This window comes from Drosophila sechellia, chromosome 3L (assembly GCF_004382195.2).
Source record: "Drosophila sechellia strain sech25 chromosome 3L, ASM438219v1, whole genome shotgun sequence".
Taxonomy (NCBI): domain Eukaryota; kingdom Metazoa; phylum Arthropoda; class Insecta; order Diptera; family Drosophilidae; genus Drosophila; species Drosophila sechellia.
Window position 1 is genome coordinate 8,527,758 of NC_045951.1, and position 15,093 is coordinate 8,542,850.

General features: G+C 46.7%; 8 protein-coding genes across 8 annotated transcripts; 5 read left to right on the forward strand and 3 right to left on the reverse strand.

Annotated features, from left to right (window-relative positions):
* Positions 1 to 1,330: 1,330 nt before the first annotated feature.
* Positions 1,331 to 2,597, reverse strand: LOC6604923 (signal recognition particle receptor subunit beta). The gene is made up of 3 exons (XM_002029730.2): positions 2,422 to 2,597; positions 2,030 to 2,336; positions 1,331 to 1,972 (listed from the first exon to the last, which is right to left on the reverse strand). The coding sequence occupies exons 1-3, from the start codon at positions 2,525 to 2,527 to the stop codon at positions 1,651 to 1,653; spliced, it is 735 nt and encodes a 244-aa protein (XP_002029766.1). The 5' UTR covers positions 2,528 to 2,597; the 3' UTR covers positions 1,331 to 1,650.
* A 65-nt stretch (positions 2,598 to 2,662) lies between these two features.
* On the reverse strand, positions 2,663 to 3,507 carry LOC6604924 (tail-anchored protein insertion receptor WRB). The gene is made up of 2 exons (XM_002029731.2): positions 3,345 to 3,507; positions 2,663 to 3,289 (listed from the first exon to the last, which is right to left on the reverse strand). Exons 1-2 carry the CDS (start codon positions 3,414 to 3,416, stop codon positions 2,825 to 2,827), a joined length of 537 nt encoding a protein of 178 aa, XP_002029767.1. The 5' UTR covers positions 3,417 to 3,507; the 3' UTR covers positions 2,663 to 2,824.
* A 491-nt stretch (positions 3,508 to 3,998) lies between these two features.
* On the forward strand, positions 3,999 to 8,531 carry LOC6604925 (erythroid differentiation-related factor 1). Its single transcript, XM_002029732.2, has 6 exons — positions 3,999 to 4,019; positions 4,071 to 6,543; positions 6,600 to 6,849; positions 6,910 to 7,221; positions 7,283 to 7,476; positions 7,540 to 8,531. The coding sequence occupies exons 1-6, from the start codon at positions 3,999 to 4,001 to the stop codon at positions 7,923 to 7,925; spliced, it is 3,636 nt and encodes a 1,211-aa protein (XP_002029768.1). The 3' UTR covers positions 7,926 to 8,531.
* LOC116801089 lies at positions 7,959 to 8,195 on the reverse strand. The gene is made up of 2 exons (XM_032718677.1): positions 8,157 to 8,195; positions 7,959 to 8,094 (listed from the first exon to the last, which is right to left on the reverse strand). The coding sequence occupies exons 1-2, from the start codon at positions 8,175 to 8,177 to the stop codon at positions 7,999 to 8,001; spliced, it is 117 nt and encodes a 38-aa protein (XP_032574568.1). The 5' UTR covers positions 8,178 to 8,195; the 3' UTR covers positions 7,959 to 7,998.
* A 643-nt stretch (positions 8,532 to 9,174) lies between the features above and the next one.
* On the forward strand, positions 9,175 to 10,043 carry LOC6604927 (chorion protein S18). The gene is made up of 2 exons (XM_002029734.2): positions 9,175 to 9,267; positions 9,451 to 10,043. Exons 1-2 carry the CDS (start codon positions 9,253 to 9,255, stop codon positions 9,952 to 9,954), a joined length of 519 nt encoding a protein of 172 aa, XP_002029770.1. The 5' UTR covers positions 9,175 to 9,252; the 3' UTR covers positions 9,955 to 10,043.
* Positions 10,044 to 10,846: 803 nt separating this feature from the next.
* Positions 10,847 to 11,480, forward strand: LOC6604928 (chorion protein S15). Its single transcript, XM_002029735.2, has 2 exons — positions 10,847 to 10,956; positions 11,028 to 11,480. Exons 1-2 carry the CDS (start codon positions 10,945 to 10,947, stop codon positions 11,349 to 11,351), a joined length of 336 nt encoding a protein of 111 aa, XP_002029771.1. The 5' UTR covers positions 10,847 to 10,944; the 3' UTR covers positions 11,352 to 11,480.
* A 684-nt stretch (positions 11,481 to 12,164) lies between these two features.
* On the forward strand, positions 12,165 to 12,928 carry LOC6604929 (chorion protein S19). Its single transcript, XM_002029736.2, has 2 exons — positions 12,165 to 12,244; positions 12,334 to 12,928. The coding sequence occupies exons 1-2, from the start codon at positions 12,230 to 12,232 to the stop codon at positions 12,838 to 12,840; spliced, it is 522 nt and encodes a 173-aa protein (XP_002029772.1). The 5' UTR covers positions 12,165 to 12,229; the 3' UTR covers positions 12,841 to 12,928.
* A 1,379-nt stretch (positions 12,929 to 14,307) lies between these two features.
* LOC6604930 (chorion protein S16) lies at positions 14,308 to 14,898 on the forward strand. The gene is made up of 2 exons (XM_002029737.2): positions 14,308 to 14,675; positions 14,806 to 14,898. Exons 1-2 carry the CDS (start codon positions 14,345 to 14,347, stop codon positions 14,889 to 14,891), a joined length of 417 nt encoding a protein of 138 aa, XP_002029773.1. The 5' UTR covers positions 14,308 to 14,344; the 3' UTR covers positions 14,892 to 14,898.
* The last annotated feature ends 195 nt before the right edge of the window (positions 14,899 to 15,093 follow it).

Below are 15,093 nucleotides of genomic sequence, written 5' to 3' on the forward strand. Positions count from 1 at the left end.
GTCATTCACAATAATTCTGTGAAACCCGTACTATGTACGGGTTTGTACGTTCTTCACATCAAAGAAAAATCCCCCGAGGAAGTAGGGAATATCCAGTGTTTCGCCCGAGAGCCCAGTCACAATCTGCAGATTGGGCGAGCCCATTGAACACTCAGAATGCTCGAGCCCGCTTTTTGTTTTAATCGCACTTTTCTCCGAAATTCGCAGCTTTGTCCATCATCAATCCGCTGCGAGTGGCCACCAACGTAGCTGGCCGGTTAACAACCACTTCCAGCGCCGATGGCAGCTGCCAGGCGAGGATCTGGGGATCAGGATGAGGATCGCGAGCAGGGACATCCGCTCAGCTCACTTCCCCAAGAAATTCGGCAAATCATAAAGGCATAAAGCTCCCGATTCTTAGAAATTAGCCAGCCTAGAAACTCTATCTAGTCAGAGGAGCCGAGGGCAGGCGAGCTCATTGATTTTCGAGGCGGCTTTTTGATCTTGGGCCGGTCGGTCAGTCGGTCGATCGATGGATGGATGGATTGATTTTGATGGACTCGTTGGGCTGGCCCGAGCCCGAAAGACAGCTGTTTTAGCTGGTTCGCCAAAGGTCTCAAATCGCGAAAAAGGTTTGAAAGCTTGCGCATGCGCCAAACGTTTGCTCAGCGATCTAACAATAATCCTCGATTCTCGGACAGTTGGTCAAAAATATGGCTTTGCCAACTGCTAGTTGAGATCCAAAAAGAGGCACAAGTTCCACCAGCTGGCTAAGCTCCCTTTTCATGAATTTCGGTCTTGAGATAATCAAATTAGATACAGCTCTTGAAATAAAAGGAAGCAAATGGTTGCAGTAAATTTAAAAATCTAACTTTTTTCATAGAAGCCTTACTAAAATAGAGAAATATTTATACTCTCTTTTTCCATTTTTGTTTATAACATGTAAGCTTTGATAAGTAGAAGCTAAGACTGGTAAGCTTTGGCTGGCTCATATATATCAAAGGCAATTTATATAGAATTTCTTAAAATCTATTGTTTTTCTGAGTTTTTAATCATTTAAAGCTAGTTATGATAAGCTGTAAAATAATAAAAGGTTGTGATAATTCTACATGACAGCTACGTAAGATTTTACATGCTTAAACATAGGCGCCACCACATAATTGTGTTTGAAAATTGAACTAAAAAGGTAAACATATCGTGCTATCGATAGTCAATGAACTAAACTCAGTTTTGGCGGTATTTCTTAAAAGTAAAGAAAACCATATACGACATAAATTTAAGGCCCCAGAAACCATGCTATTATTTGAAGCGTTTCCTGATTCTACATTCAGTATCTGCGTTTTAAAACTCGTAGATCTTATTTGGCTTTCTTCTTTTTAAACGGTTTATAGATGACTTAATCACTTATCTACCGACCAATTAATGCTAAAAGTATAAAAATTTCCACAATAACCTAAAATTAAACGGGAAAATAGGTGGAAGGCAAAGGGCGGGAGAAGAGGATATTTAACAATGCGCGGATTTATACAGCGGTGTATATCGGCGTAGCATAATAAATACGACATTGAGAGCGCTAAACGTTAAAATAAATATCAATCTGTTGTTTTGTGTTCCGCATTCTTTCCTTCAGGACTCCAGTTTTTATCAGTCTGAGAGCCTTGTGTGCCCAATTCACAGCAACCGAGCGAGCCAATCGGTGAGGGGGCTTAGTTCAGTGTCCTTGGCGGAGGCCTCCGCGAACTGGATATTCTGTGCGATGTGTGAGAATTCGAAGTCGCGTCCTGGCTTGCCCAGTGTGATGGTTTTGCTGCTATCCTCATCGCCCACGGATTGAAGTTTGCGACTTCTGGTGTCGCGCACTGTATGCAGTTCCGACTCCAATAGGCTTTTAATGACCTGGGCGCTCTTGGCGGTGGTTTGATCCTGCTTGTTGCAAAGCACTAGCACAGAGCAGGGTTGTGTGGCACTGTCTGATAGGATGGTGTACAGAAAGCTGGAAAACCAATGAGATTAGCACCGTATCTAGGTTGTACATTACTTGAAAACTCACTCTGCCACATCCCGGATATCCTTGTGGGCAGTAACCGAGTCCACCACAAAGACAATGCCCTTGGCACGGTGTTTATATAGCTCCAAGCACTTGTCGCGCACCCTATAATGTCCGGGTATATCCACTAACCTGGTAGACGCGCTGCCCGCCTGGTAATCTCCAAAGTTCTCCTTGATGGAAGTAAAAGTGGCCGGGAATTTGCCGTGGATCAGCTGCATGAAGATGGCACTTTTGCCGGATTCACTGAGCCCAGTGAGGAGAATGTCCTTGCGGAAAGACGAACGCTTTCGCAGGATCACAAATATGGCTAAAAGAGAAAACGTGTGAATGGGATTTCAGACATCAGGTGAGACTCCCGGGGACAAAAGGCGAACTCCACGTGGCGTACTCACCCACTGCAATGAAGCCCAGCAGGAGGGCCACTAAAATGGGGCCCGTGTCGATCTCGCCCAGCTTGATTTGCTTCCGCTCTCGAGCATTTTCATTTAGTTTGTCCATTTCGGCTAACAAAACACCAAACAAATTGGATGGGGAAAATGACACGCACTCATCTAGAGTGAACGCAGCGCAACACTATGTATTCGAGCAGTGTAGGAAAACACCCTTAGACCAAGGCGCTTGATTCAAACTGAATCTTGTCTGAAAATACATTTATTTGATGTGGTGCTTACATAAAATTGGGCCTTTACATTCAAGAGTCAATGCGTGATGAAGCTTAGCAAACCATAACAAAGTACATAGTTTCGAGCGCCTTCTAAGTGCTAACTGAAATGGAGGGATTTCGCTCGGATGAAATCACGCCCCACGATTTTTCACAAAGCCGTAGATGAGTCGAAATGTCAGGTTGCAGGAGAATGCCCAGGCGGGCACAGAAATGGCATTGGCCACGCCAGTTGGAAAACTAAGAAGACCTGTGAACGGAGCCAGGCTGATCGCTTCATCGATGATCATGACGGGCGTTCCACGATTCCGGATGCTGATAAACACGGTTATTGCGGAGAGCAGCACCTTAGATCCGTAGAACATGGCCGTATCGATGCTCATCCGCATGAAGTTCTCCATTCCCCGTGCAGATTTCAGTTTCGCCTCCGCCTCTGATACTTTACGCTCGGCGCGCATAATTTTAATGGTCCTGGCGTACTCTCCGGAATGCTCCGCATTGCTGACCACCTCCACTTGCTCCCGGGCGTCGTTTAGTTCTGTCTGCAACTGCCGAATTTCCGCGGAGTTCCTTACGCCCCACAATCGCGATACTTTGAGCTGCAGGTCAGGATAAGGTTCTATACCGGGATTTTCTCTTGCGGATGGTACTCACGTAGTTCCTTATGAAATCTGGCAGGATTGTGTTCAGCAGACTGAGCAGGGCGATGAGGGCGAACAGTGTCATGCTTTTGTGTCAGATTTGAATCCAATTCGGGAAAATTAACGACAGTCTGTGATTAATCGTGTTACTGAATGGAAAACAAAATAATATGCCAGTGTTGTATAACGAGCATCAGAAAGTCATCAGCTGAATTGGTCAGTGGCGTAGGAGAGGGGCGCTTTACCACAAGTATTATATTTTCACATAATTTTTGATATAATTATTTAGTTAAAATTTTGAGCTAGCACTGAAACAAATTTCATTGTAAATGAAGCATTTGTTGAAAAAAGGATTTTTAAGTATTTTCGATTTTCTAAAGTGCAAAAGTGTATTAGAAATATTGAGTAATTAAATATAAGGTTTATTGTACGCCATATATATTTAGTCTTAAAATTTAGTTCAAACCCCCTTGATTGTAAAAGTTTGAACTCTACCTAATCCCATGTAGCTGTGCTGGCACTAAGTTGGCAGCGCCGGCCCTCTGGTGTTGGAAAACTGCGTCAGCTCTCAGCTGAGCCGGCAAAACAAAAACACATCTGCTTGAAAGTTTCTTGAATATTCCACGGGATTGGATTTTCAGGGAGTTACCAATGAGCCAGCGCAATAATGGAAGATAGAAATGAAGAGGTAAAAATAAGCGCCATGAAGCTTAAATATATAACACATGTTTTTCGATAGATTGAACCGTGCAGGAGTATTGGGCCACATGAGTTGGACGTCGTGAAAAGCCAGGCGGTGATTAAGTTGTCTCCCGTGCCAGTGCCCGCCCACTTCAAGCGGCTGGAGTGCAACACCAACTTGAATCTTCCGCCTCTCAACTGGCTGACAACGTCGCACAGCAGCCATGGATTACACCAGGCTCTCTACCAAAGTGCCGGATTTGCTAGTTTTCGACTGGGCCAGATGTTCCCGGACTGCGTGGGAGAGGTGGATGTGGTCAGCGACGCGGAGAATATCAAGCAGCTACTCAAGTTGCCTTACAGCGCGAAGAGCGCCATCAGCATGGTTGTGCACAAGGTGGGCAACACATTGCTCCTGGATGAGTTCGACATCCAAAAGTATCTGCTGCGAAAGGCGGATGACGACTGGAAGTGGCTAAGATCCTTTATTCTGGAGCACGTCCTGACCTATGGAGATACACAGCACAACTACTGCCTGAAGGAGCGGTCCCGGGAGGCGCTGCAAACAAAGAATTTGCTGTCCAAGTTCCTGTATCACAGCCTGAAGCAAACTGGTGATGAGCTGGACTACGATGTGGCCAATACACCCACACAGCTAACCAGCCGCAAACAGGGATTGCCCATCACGGGACCAGTTCTCCCAGAACCGAAAATAGAGGAGAACGTTCCAGACCCAAAGTCGAGCCATGCCTTTAATCGAAACGTGGTCTGGACATTTGAGGATATACGCATGCTAATCGGCACAGATATGCCCATATTTGGAGGACCCAACAGGCCGTGCATCAGCTTGCGTTTAAGGGATGCGGCTCAGCCTATAAATGTGTTAACCGGAATCGATTACTGGTTGGACAATCTTATGTGTAATGTGCCCGAGGTGGTGATGTGCTATCACCTGGATGGCATTGTCCAAAAGTACGAGATCATCAAGACCGAGGACCTGCCGTACCTGGAGAACTCGCAGTTTTCGCCTCAAGTGGTTCGCAACGTCGCACAGAACATTCTAGCCTTTCTTAAGGCCAATGCCACCAAGGCGGGTCACACCTATTGGCTCTTTAAGGGGCGCAACGATGACGTGGTCAAGTTGTACGATCTAACTACATTATGCCAAAATCAGGCATCTGAGAAGTCGGAGGAAGATCCACCCGAGCAACAGGTTAATCCCTTCACCGTTCCGGTGGGAATGCTGCTTTATTCAGTGGCTCGAAACATGAAGAACACACTGCCTCATATAAGTCCTAAGGCAGCGGGCAATATACGTGCACTACTGGATAACTGCATCAAGCTGCTGCCCAAGGAACAATACCCACAAATCGTTAGCTCTTCCCACTACATACTCTCGGATCTACATGTGCCGGCGGGCATCGATCCAAAGTCTCCCAAGTTTGAGGAAGTGGACTCAGATGATCAATCGTTGTATGACGACGATGAAGAGGAGGACGAGGAGGACTATGAAGATGATCTTCTAGACTACTCAAGTGAGAAGAGCTACCAAAGTAGCGAGCAGAGCGGTGGCAGAGCTAACGTGGCTGTGCGTCATATATGCGATGCCCTAAGAGACTTTAAATCTCATGCCAAGAAGTCCAAGCCGGCTCCTCTAATAGCTACTACTGCTGAGCGGTGTAGCTTTTCTTTGGAGCACATTAGTGCTGGACTATCCTGCCTGCAGTATTTCAATGGAAGTCAAGAGGAGAAACTAAAGGAATCGGAGACAAATGCCAAACAAGAGGAGAAGCGCCGAATTCTGCACGAGGAGCAAAATCCGAACATGGCGAAGCCTTGCAGCGCAATTCCTTTACCATATGAGCAGCTAAAAGTAAGCCAGCAGCCAGCACAAGTTGTGAAGAAACCAAACCCCAAAACGCAGGCCAAACGCAGCAAATCCAAGGAACTCACCACTACTACCAAGTCCAAATCCGCCAATGCCAGTAATCGGCAGATGAGTGCCAAGTTCAACACACAGCACTTTGGCTCCTGGAATGTCCACTTAAAACTTCTGCTGTTAGAAAAGGCCTGCCTGACATTTGCCACCCTGGCCGAGCACTATTATGAATCTCGCCGGTACGGATCTACCTTGCGATCCATTGAGCTGGCCTGTCGTTGCCAACAAGTGCTCAACAAGTATATGGCCAATGTAGTTTCACAGTACAGTTGTTTGCTAGGCCGGGCGGGTGACTGCTTTTTCCAGATTTCGAAAAACTGGGAATCCATTGAGGAGTACATCCAGCAGTTTGGGGAGTTGGATCCCTCAATTGACTTCATCGGCGACGAGTTGGCTCAGGAGCTGGAAGGCGAAGAAGAGGAACTGCTCTCCTTGGCGCCTTCCGACAATGTGGAACAAGTGATGCTGCACAGCTGCAAGTGCTACGAACAAGCATTGGAGCATGCCCAGAAAGCGGAAAGCAATGAACTGCTTCGGCGACTGGGAAACGTGCGGAACGAGCTGGGTCTTAAGTACATGTACTGGGCTCAAGGTAGGTAGCGCAACCATTGAAATCATAAATATACTAATGGAAATTATAAATTGCAGAGGAATACAGTGATTTAATGAAGAAGAAGGAGTCCACAAAAGTCGCTGAAAATGACCAAACGGAGGACAGACCAACGGCAGATCCTTCCGAGCCGTTGTATGTGAAACTAACAGTCAACTCTTATGATTGCCTACGTCGAGGAATAGAAGCCTTCACTGCCGTGAAAGATAATGTCAATTTGGCCTTTCTATATTGCAATATTGGTAGATTTATGCGCCTGCGCGCCCATCTAATCATGCCCAATGAGAGGTAAATAGTGTATTAATAATCATGATTCGGTTTAAATAATCATGAATCATTTTCATTTAGTGCCATAACCTTAGAAAGCCAAAAAGCCTTCTACAACGAGGCATTCAGCTATTACGAGAAGGCCAAAGATTGTCTGGATACTCGTAAAGCAAACCCCGAACTATGGGACCTCGTCCATTGGGAATTATCCACTGCCACTTTTACGTTAGCTAAACAACTTCAGGACCACAGCGCAGCAGACAAATCCAGCCTAGTTGACGCCTCCAAAGAAGTGCTGGAATTGCTTCAGAAATCGTTGCGACTTTGTGATGTCGAACACCCTGGTGCACGCCAAGTGCTATACAGTTTTCGATCGGGTTTAATACACAAAAGGTAAGACGAGGACAATGAGTTGCAATTAGCAAATGCAATAAACAATTATTGACTTTTCCAGGATTGCCTCCTTCCACTACTCGCAGCTGCGTTCTCATGGCTGTTGTGATTTCTCCCAGCTGCCCAAATCTACTCTACAGCTCTGTAAATACCACTACGAGAAGGCCACCCAAATTCTAGAGAGCCTTAAGGAGGTGGGAGACCTGTTGGTGGTGCAGCTAGAGCGGATTTCCCTTCATGAATTTCTGGCCGAACGTGAGTTTACCATCTCTAAGGTCTTGAAGAGTTAGAAAATCAAATATTTCAATTTTCCGGCAGTTTCCACTCACACCGCACAGAAGATCAAGCAAATGCAAGCGGCTTTGGAAATTTGTTTACAGTGTCAGCTCATATTTGCCCACGTCATCGATACTAACAGTGGCCAAGTGGCCGATGACCAGTTTGCCGGCCATTTGACGCTCTTTGAGAGCCGCCTGCAGAATGCGCTGAAGACGCTTACGAAGCTCACGCTGGCCGGCAAGGATCCCAAGCAGTTGTCAAAGCTGTACAAGCGCATGTATATGGAAACCTTGACTGGGAAACATGGCCTAGGGGCCCAGCAATCGTCGACAGCTTGCTTAAAGCATTTGCACATGCTGCTCGCCCGGCTACGGGCCATGTGCGAAACACAGCTGGCCCCGCGACCAGCCGTACGTGTCTTCTGATAGGTTTTGCCCCAGAACCCACAACAGTTCGAATTGTATGCATTGCTCGTCACTTGTTTATTGATGTATCATCTCAGCCCCGCCGCCCGCAGCCGCATTCATCGCTCTCCAAATGATCTGCTCCGATCTGCATAGCAGCCAGCACAAGCAGCACAGCCAGCTGTAGGATCTGCAGATTGAAATTATCATTAATGTGTTCATCCCGATGAAACCATAATCATCTCATCTCACCTTGCAACGCAGACTACTCATTTTGTAAGCGTTTGGACTCAGTTTTCTGATCTGGTCATCGGCAGCTCGGCTCTTATAAAGTCTGAGGGCCATGGCCCAAACGTGTCGTTTATCTAGATTAGCCTCCGCTAAATATCTTGTTCAACAAGCCAGCTATATCGGACTTGTGATGGATGTTCAGATCCGTCAATCTTGGCTTGAGGTTTCAGCCGACTTACATTTGCATTGCATTGCGAATAATGTTACTATTTAATATTTATCGTGTCGTCGTTGGCTAGTTCCAGTTCCCAGTCTTATAATAATATTTTTACTTAATTCCTAAGAGCAAAGCAACTAGTTTAAATCCCAATAAAGCAATCTTGAAGAGAAAATGCATACGGAGAAAGATCGTTTTCACTCGTCTTCTGGCTACTGGATGCTGGTACCCTGAGCCTGGCCAACATCTAAATAATTTATTATTCATTATTAAACGTTTGCGCCCGCCCATAAGCCATTCACAATTTGTGTAGCGCCAATTGAATATTATAAAAAGCTTAGTGCGGCAGTTTGGAAAGTGGAACGGTTAAGTGTTTATAATTTTATTGTAATTTTATCTAAATTTTTTTTGCTTTTGTATATAAATTCTACCAACGCAGCAGAATTTTCAGGCCACTGCCTTGACTTCACTGTGTCACTGAAAAATCGGTGTCAAGCTCTCGGCACCGTGGGGCAAAGCACCTGCAATACTGATCGAAACTATGTGGATCCGGAGCACGAAGACTCATGCGGTCGGAATCTTACGTAATGGGGTCTCGTCTCCGGTAGACGATGGCGTAAGCACAGACGCCTGCTATCTGGACCGGCCCGAATTGAGAGCCAGCATTTTGGCCAGTGCGGATTCGGCCTGGCTGCACGTCTCCGGCGGCGTCTCAAGATTGCTGGACAAAGAGGCGAGGCCTGGAACTGCGTCTCCGGGAACCCGGAGAGCCGAAACTTGCATCATATTCGTCACGTAAGAGTTGGGCCTCTGCCTGGATCTGGTATAAAAACAAAACATTGCGCCAGAATGAGACATTAGTTACCTTCGCATCGATCAACTAACCAACTCAGCCTCAGAATGATGAAGTTCATGGTAAGTCTTAAGATCTAATGTTGTTTCTATTGACACCTCAACTGAGTCCAGTATGATCCTTTCAATGAAATATATATCTACACATTATTATAATTGGAAAATATGATTGGATCTTTCTTTTCTTGGTTCCTAATGCAGTTCAAGTTGTACCCAAATTAATTGAATTTTTCTTGAATCCCTTAGTGCATCTGCCTCTGCGCCATCTCTGCCGTTTCGGCCAACGCCTACGGACGTCCCCGTGGTGGATACGGTGGTGCCCCAGTCGGTGGCTATGCCTACCAGGTGCAGCCTGCCCTGACCGTTAAGGCCATCGTTCCCTCATACGGCGGTGGATACGGCGGCAACCATGGAGGATATGGCGGTGCCTACGAGTCGGTGCCTGTGCCCGTTTCGTCTGCCTACAGCGGTGCCAATGTGGGATCTCAGTACTCCGGTTCCGGCTACGGCGGTGCCCCACCAGTCGATGCCCAGGCCATTGCCCTCGCCAAGCTCGCCCTGGCCGCTCCCACCGCTGGAGCTCCTCTGGTCTGGAAGGAGGCTCCCCGCTACGCCCGGCCCGTCTATCCCCCCACCAGCTACGTGCCCCAGGAGTACGGATACAGCGAGAAGGTGAAGGGAGGCTCCGCAGCAGCTGCTGCCAGCTCCGTGGCCGCCGGAAAGAAGGGCTACAAGAGGCCCAGCTACTAAGTGGCAAAACGTTGAACAGTGAACCAAAAACTTACCTGCCAATAAGGAACTAGGTCATAATAATAAAAGCCAAAACATCAAGACTTAAATTTTGAGTATCTTATTCTTGCTGGGTTTTTAGTTTCGGGCCAAGAGTTGAGATCTGCCTAACTTCGCTGAATTGGCACAGACTTGCGGTTCATTGCAATGCCATGCGATATTTTGAGCCAGCAAAAATTTCTTGGTCTCGTAGTTAAATGAAAATGTTGGTTAAAGTAAAGTGCTAAAGAAAAATTGTCATGTCGAATGAAGCTGAAAAGCTAAAATTCAAGTCATTTGTGGGGCCAAGTTAAAATTATACTGTGCCTAATAAGCCTTAACTTTTTTAACTAACCATAAGTAAAGGACCTATTACATAAAATGAGATTATATGGATTATAGTTTTGCTTAAAGTTATGATTTTGTAAAATTTTACAAATTATTGAAATACTTTCAAAAATTTTATGTGTAATTTCTAAGTTTTCTATGTGACTAGTGGCAAACCGGCTAGGCAAACCGGCTGGAAGCAGTTCTACAAGAATCCTCCCCTAGACCTGCCAAGTTCCGGGCACAACCGACCTGGAAACCATTACCCCCAAGAATGTAGATAAAATGAAGTTCAATTCAACAAATTTTGGAGTGTATTCGAAAATAAACGCGTTCGTGGGTCCCAATTGAGAGAGTCGCGTGCCCGTAGTGCTATCACTACCCAAAGCCCGGTAGAATAGCACATCGCGTAACCAAGCGATTTTATAATGCCCTGACAACAAGTAAATGACAGTACATAAATCAAATGTGAGTATATTCCAGCCGGGCAATTATGAAATGCCATTTCTGGGCTGAAACAGAACAATTAGTGTATATAGGTCACGTAAATGTCCAGGCCAAAATTTGCGTATAAAAGCGAGCGTTTCTGGTCGGTAAATCATAGTTTGATTGATTACCCCAAACCAACAAAACTAAGCACTCACCATGAAGTACCTGGTAAGTTGTGGTAGTCCCCTTGAAGGAGTGGCAGCCATCTGATCCTCCGCATTTCCCCTTCCCACCTTCAGATCGCCTGTGTTACCCTGGCCCTGTTCGCCTACATCAACGCCAGCCCAGTGTACGGCTGGCGTGGAGGTTATGGTGGTGGCTACGGTGGTGTTCAGCGCGTCGTCTACGAGGAGGTGCCCGCCTACGGACCCTCCCGTGGCTACAACAGCTATCCCCGCAGCCTGCGATCGGAGGGTAATGGAGGAAGTGCCGCTGCTGCCGCCGCCGCTTCCGCCTCTGCCGTGAATCCCGGAACCTACAAACAGTACGCCATTCCCTCGTACGAGTTGGATGGCGCTCGCGGCTATGAGATCGGACATGGCTACGGTCACCGTGCCTACTAATTCCCGCTTCATCGGCAGTGAATTGAACTATCGACTCCTTGCTCAAATCCTCGAGTGGCTGTCATGGCGAAACTCTGAGAATCAGTGAATAAAAGCAGCTTGAACGCAATGGAAAATACCGAAAAGAAATCCGCATTGTGTGTTTTGCATTGTGACATACTTTTCAGCGCATTCGGGTTAAGATTTAGCGGTGGGTCATTATTCCAGATACAAGATGCGTTTCAAAGTTGGGCAGCTAGAATATTCACTGCAGCAGATCTCACTATATAGAATAACTATGCACTTAAAGCCACAAAGTAGACAGGTTCAGTGACTCTAGAAAGTAGTTACCTATGGTAACAATTTAGCCATTTGCACAATTCTTTGAAACCCTTAGTTTGTCTCAGATGAACATCTTAATTTTTATAATCAACAAAAGGATATACATATATTATTATAATTAAATCCATATCCAATTACCATTGGCCGGTTGTTGGCTCGTTATCCCATTAACCCGGTTGCGTTCCCGCACGCAACCCATAAGCTACCATTAAACCAACATTGATTTTGGGCCTCAGTTGGAGCATCTGCATCTGCCACCCCCAACGAAGGTCGACCGCCGAATGGAGGCGATACGATGCTGTGGTGAGCAACCTGCTCGAGCCGAAACGAGCTCAACGTGGAGCCCCGATATCTGGCTAGGAAAAGCTAGAAATCCACAGAAAGTTCCCCAACAAACTGGCCGAGAAGAGACGGCGAAGCCAGTTCTTGAGCCGTGATAAATTTCTGGGCGAGATCACGTTTCGAGTGCAACAATAAATTTGCTTATATAAAGAAGTGTGCTTGGCCATTTAATATGTTAATTCAGCCAACTGTGCCAAAACCCATACATCATAGCCATGAACAAGTTCGCTGTAAGTGTCCCTGAGAACCGCTTCCGTATTCCCTGCTGCTCTTCCATTTTCCGTACTTGTGCTAACTGGAAGTTTTCCTAATTTTCCAGACTCTGGCCGTCATCTTCTGCGCCTGCATCGTGGGCAGCTGTTACGCCAACTACGGTGGCCAGCAGAGCTACGGACACCGATCCTATGGTCAGGATAGCTCCGCCGCCTCCGCCGCCAGCTCAGCAGCTGCTGCTGGATCCGAGGGTCAGCAGCGTTATGAGCGCCCCGTGGAGATCATCGCCGGTGGATACCGCGGCAGCTATGCCCCCGAGATCCTGCGTCCCATCCAGGTCAGCGGTGGATACGGTGGTGAGCGACGTGGCTACAACGGTGGCAACTACCGTCGTGCCGGCTACGGACCCCGTTGGACTGTCCAGCCCGCTGGAGCCACTCTCCTGTACCCCGGCCAGAACAACTACAAGGCTTACGTCTCGCCCCCGGAGTACAGCAAGGTGATTCTGCCCATCCGCCCCGCTGCTCCAGTGGCCAAGCTCTACGTCCCGGAGAACCAGTATGGCAACCAGTACGTCAGCCAGTACTCTGCACCCCGCAGCAGCGGCTACTAGGCGCATACTTGATTATGCCCGGCCAGCCTGGCGGATACTTGATCTCAGCCTGATCGTGTACATAATAAACCACAAGAAAAAATAATAATCATATTTGGAATATATATTTTTCGGGGCTTTTAGCTATACTTTATATTTATGAGAAAACAAATTTTCGGGGCTTTCGAGCTCAAATGCAGCTGCAGCAGCTGTTCAGAGCGGGTGGAGCATTGTTCATTTGATTGCAGTAGCCACCGGGAATGTCTTTGAGTGTCTCGGCGGAAACGTGATCCGGATTTGCTTGCTCCGATTTGCTCACAAATCACTCAGCGAAGTGGCAGAAACCATAAACATTCAATTATTTATTGTGTCAGTCAGTCAATAATCTTGTGGCCAGAAAGCGCCACAGTTCGCCGAGTTTGCCGATTGCCGCGCTCATTTTCATATTTTTATATTTTCTGGCTGGTAAGCAATCGCATCTGCTGACTTGTTTGGGGCCAAACTCTTGGCCACGAGCTTCAATGCTGCTGGCCATCGCTTGACATTCGAGTCGAGCGGTGAATCACGGCAAGAATTCTGGCTTCGAGTGCTCCACATTTCTTGGGAGAACTTGTCGTTGAAATTAAAACCGTGTGTAGAGGTTTTGTATGTTTGAAGAAATCTAATTTTTATTAAAAGTGAATTAAGCCGAAATATAAATAAAGTTATATATTATTACTAACCAATCTTACGACGATTTTCATTAACACAGTTTAAAATTTAGTATTTAGTTACTTTGTAAAATTACTTTAAAATAAATTTAAGAATGAAGTTCTAATCAAAAGACCTAACTTAAAAGTCAATTCATTTGAAACATAACTTTGAATATCGACGTAACGTAATAAATTGTTTAAGACAACAATATAAAATCCATTTTATTGCTATGCACATTTTTGGCAATTTTTAAAGAATTTTTATCATGCGGGAAATAAATTCATAGAACTGAGTTTAAGATCCACAAACTTTTTAGAAACATAGTTCAGCTTTAAAACCAGACTCCAAAGACTTTCGTACGTCGCTTGTTCCGGTTAGTGTTCATTGATCGGTGGCTTAACCCCAGTTGGCCCGATTTCCGATGCGTGCATGGGCCGGATCGCCGTGGAGTACGGCCAAAGCCCCGATACCGCACACACCAGAAGCGAACAGAGCGTGCCGAGCAGGGGGAAGTCGCTATCAATGGAGCAGCTTCTCGGGGTTCCCGGGGTTGTGGCAGTGCCGCAATTTGGCGCGCAATTTCAATGAGCATAGAAATTGGAGACGATCCCGTGGCCTTATCGCCCTGGGCCAGAGGGGACGGAGGGGGCTGGAGATGCTGCCAGTGGCGGCCCCCCGAAAGTGACTGGTCATTGAGGTGGTTTGGTCACGTCTGGTGAGCTCACAAATCGCGGAGCAGCTCAAATGGTGTTGCTATAAAAGCAATTTGGACACACGCTCTGGTTAATTAGTTTTCGAAACAGTCCGTTCCTCGCACCACCACCAAAAAAAAATGTCCGCCACCCTACGCCTTCTCTGCCTGATGGCCTGCTGCGTCGCCCTGGCTGTGGCCAATCGCCCCCACTACGGCGGATCCGGATACGGAGCCAGCTACGGCGATGTGGTTAAGGCCGCTGAGACCGCCGAGGCTCAGGCTTCCGCCCTGACTAACGCCGCCGGAGCAGCTGCCTCCGCCGCCAAGCTGGACGGTGCTGACTGGTATGCCCTCAACCGTTACGGATGGGAGCAGGGTCGCCCACTTCTGGCCAAGCCCTACGGTCCTCTGGACCCGCTATACGCTGCTGCTCTGCCACCACGCTCCTTCGTGGCTGAGGTCGATCCAGGTGGGTTCCTAAACTAAGCTACAACATGGATTTCATTTATTATATTGTTTATCCTATGACTATGGATTGACTCCATAGCACCGCTTTGCCACACATACTTACTTTCTTTTGTATCTTCTCTACCTTTCAGTCTTCAAGAAGAGCCAATACGGCGGATCTTACGGCCAGTCGGCGTATCTGAACACCGCATCCAAACTGGCTGCTGCGGCCATCTAAGAGCTTGGATTGTATAGCTCCAAAAGTGTTAATAAATAGTGATAGCTTAAAGCAATATAAATCAATGGAAATTCATTTATTGGGCTGGTAAACCAAACTTGAGCGAATTTTTATTAGGTTGCCATTCGGAAACTTAGTTCATGTTCTAAAAGAAAAGAATGTTTGTTTAGAAGAAAACTTCAAAAACTTTGAGTTGGCTAGA

Bases quoted from the DNA above. Each gene is read 5' to 3' on its own strand.
- LOC6604923 (XM_002029730.2), bottom strand. From the start codon at position 2,527: ATGGACAAACTAAATGAAAATGCTCGAGAGCGGAAGCAAATCAAGCTG. The intron at 2,337-2,421 runs GTGAGTACGCCA...TTTCTCTTTTAG, and splicing joins GCTGGGCTTCATTGCAGTGG to CCATATTTGTGATCCTGCGA. The intron at 1,973-2,029 runs GTGAGTTTTCAA...TTGGTTTTCCAG, and splicing joins GATATCCGGGATGTGGCAGA to CTTTCTGTACACCATCCTAT.
- LOC6604924 (XM_002029731.2), bottom strand. From the start codon at position 3,416: ATGACACTGTTCGCCCTCATCGCCCTGCTCAGTCTGCTGAACACAATC. The intron at 3,290-3,344 runs GTGAGTACCATC...CCTGACCTGCAG, and splicing joins CAGATTTCATAAGGAACTAC to CTCAAAGTATCGCGATTGTG.
- LOC6604925 (XM_002029732.2), top strand. From the start codon at position 3,999: ATGGAAGATAGAAATGAAGAG. The intron at 6,850-6,909 runs GTAAATAGTGTA...ATTTTCATTTAG, and splicing joins CTAATCATGCCCAATGAGAG to TGCCATAACCTTAGAAAGCC. The intron at 7,222-7,282 runs GTAAGACGAGGA...TGACTTTTCCAG, and splicing joins TCGGGTTTAATACACAAAAG to GATTGCCTCCTTCCACTACT.
- LOC116801089 (XM_032718677.1), bottom strand. From the start codon at position 8,177: ATGAGTAGTCTGCGTTGCAAG. The intron at 8,095-8,156 runs GTGAGATGAGAT...TTCAATCTGCAG, and splicing joins TGAGTAGTCTGCGTTGCAAG to ATCCTACAGCTGGCTGTGCT.
- LOC6604930 (XM_002029737.2), top strand. From the start codon at position 14,345: ATGTCCGCCACCCTACGCCTTCTCTGCCTGATGGCCTGCTGCGTCGCC. The intron at 14,676-14,805 runs GTGGGTTCCTAA...TCTACCTTTCAG, and splicing joins CGTGGCTGAGGTCGATCCAG to TCTTCAAGAAGAGCCAATAC.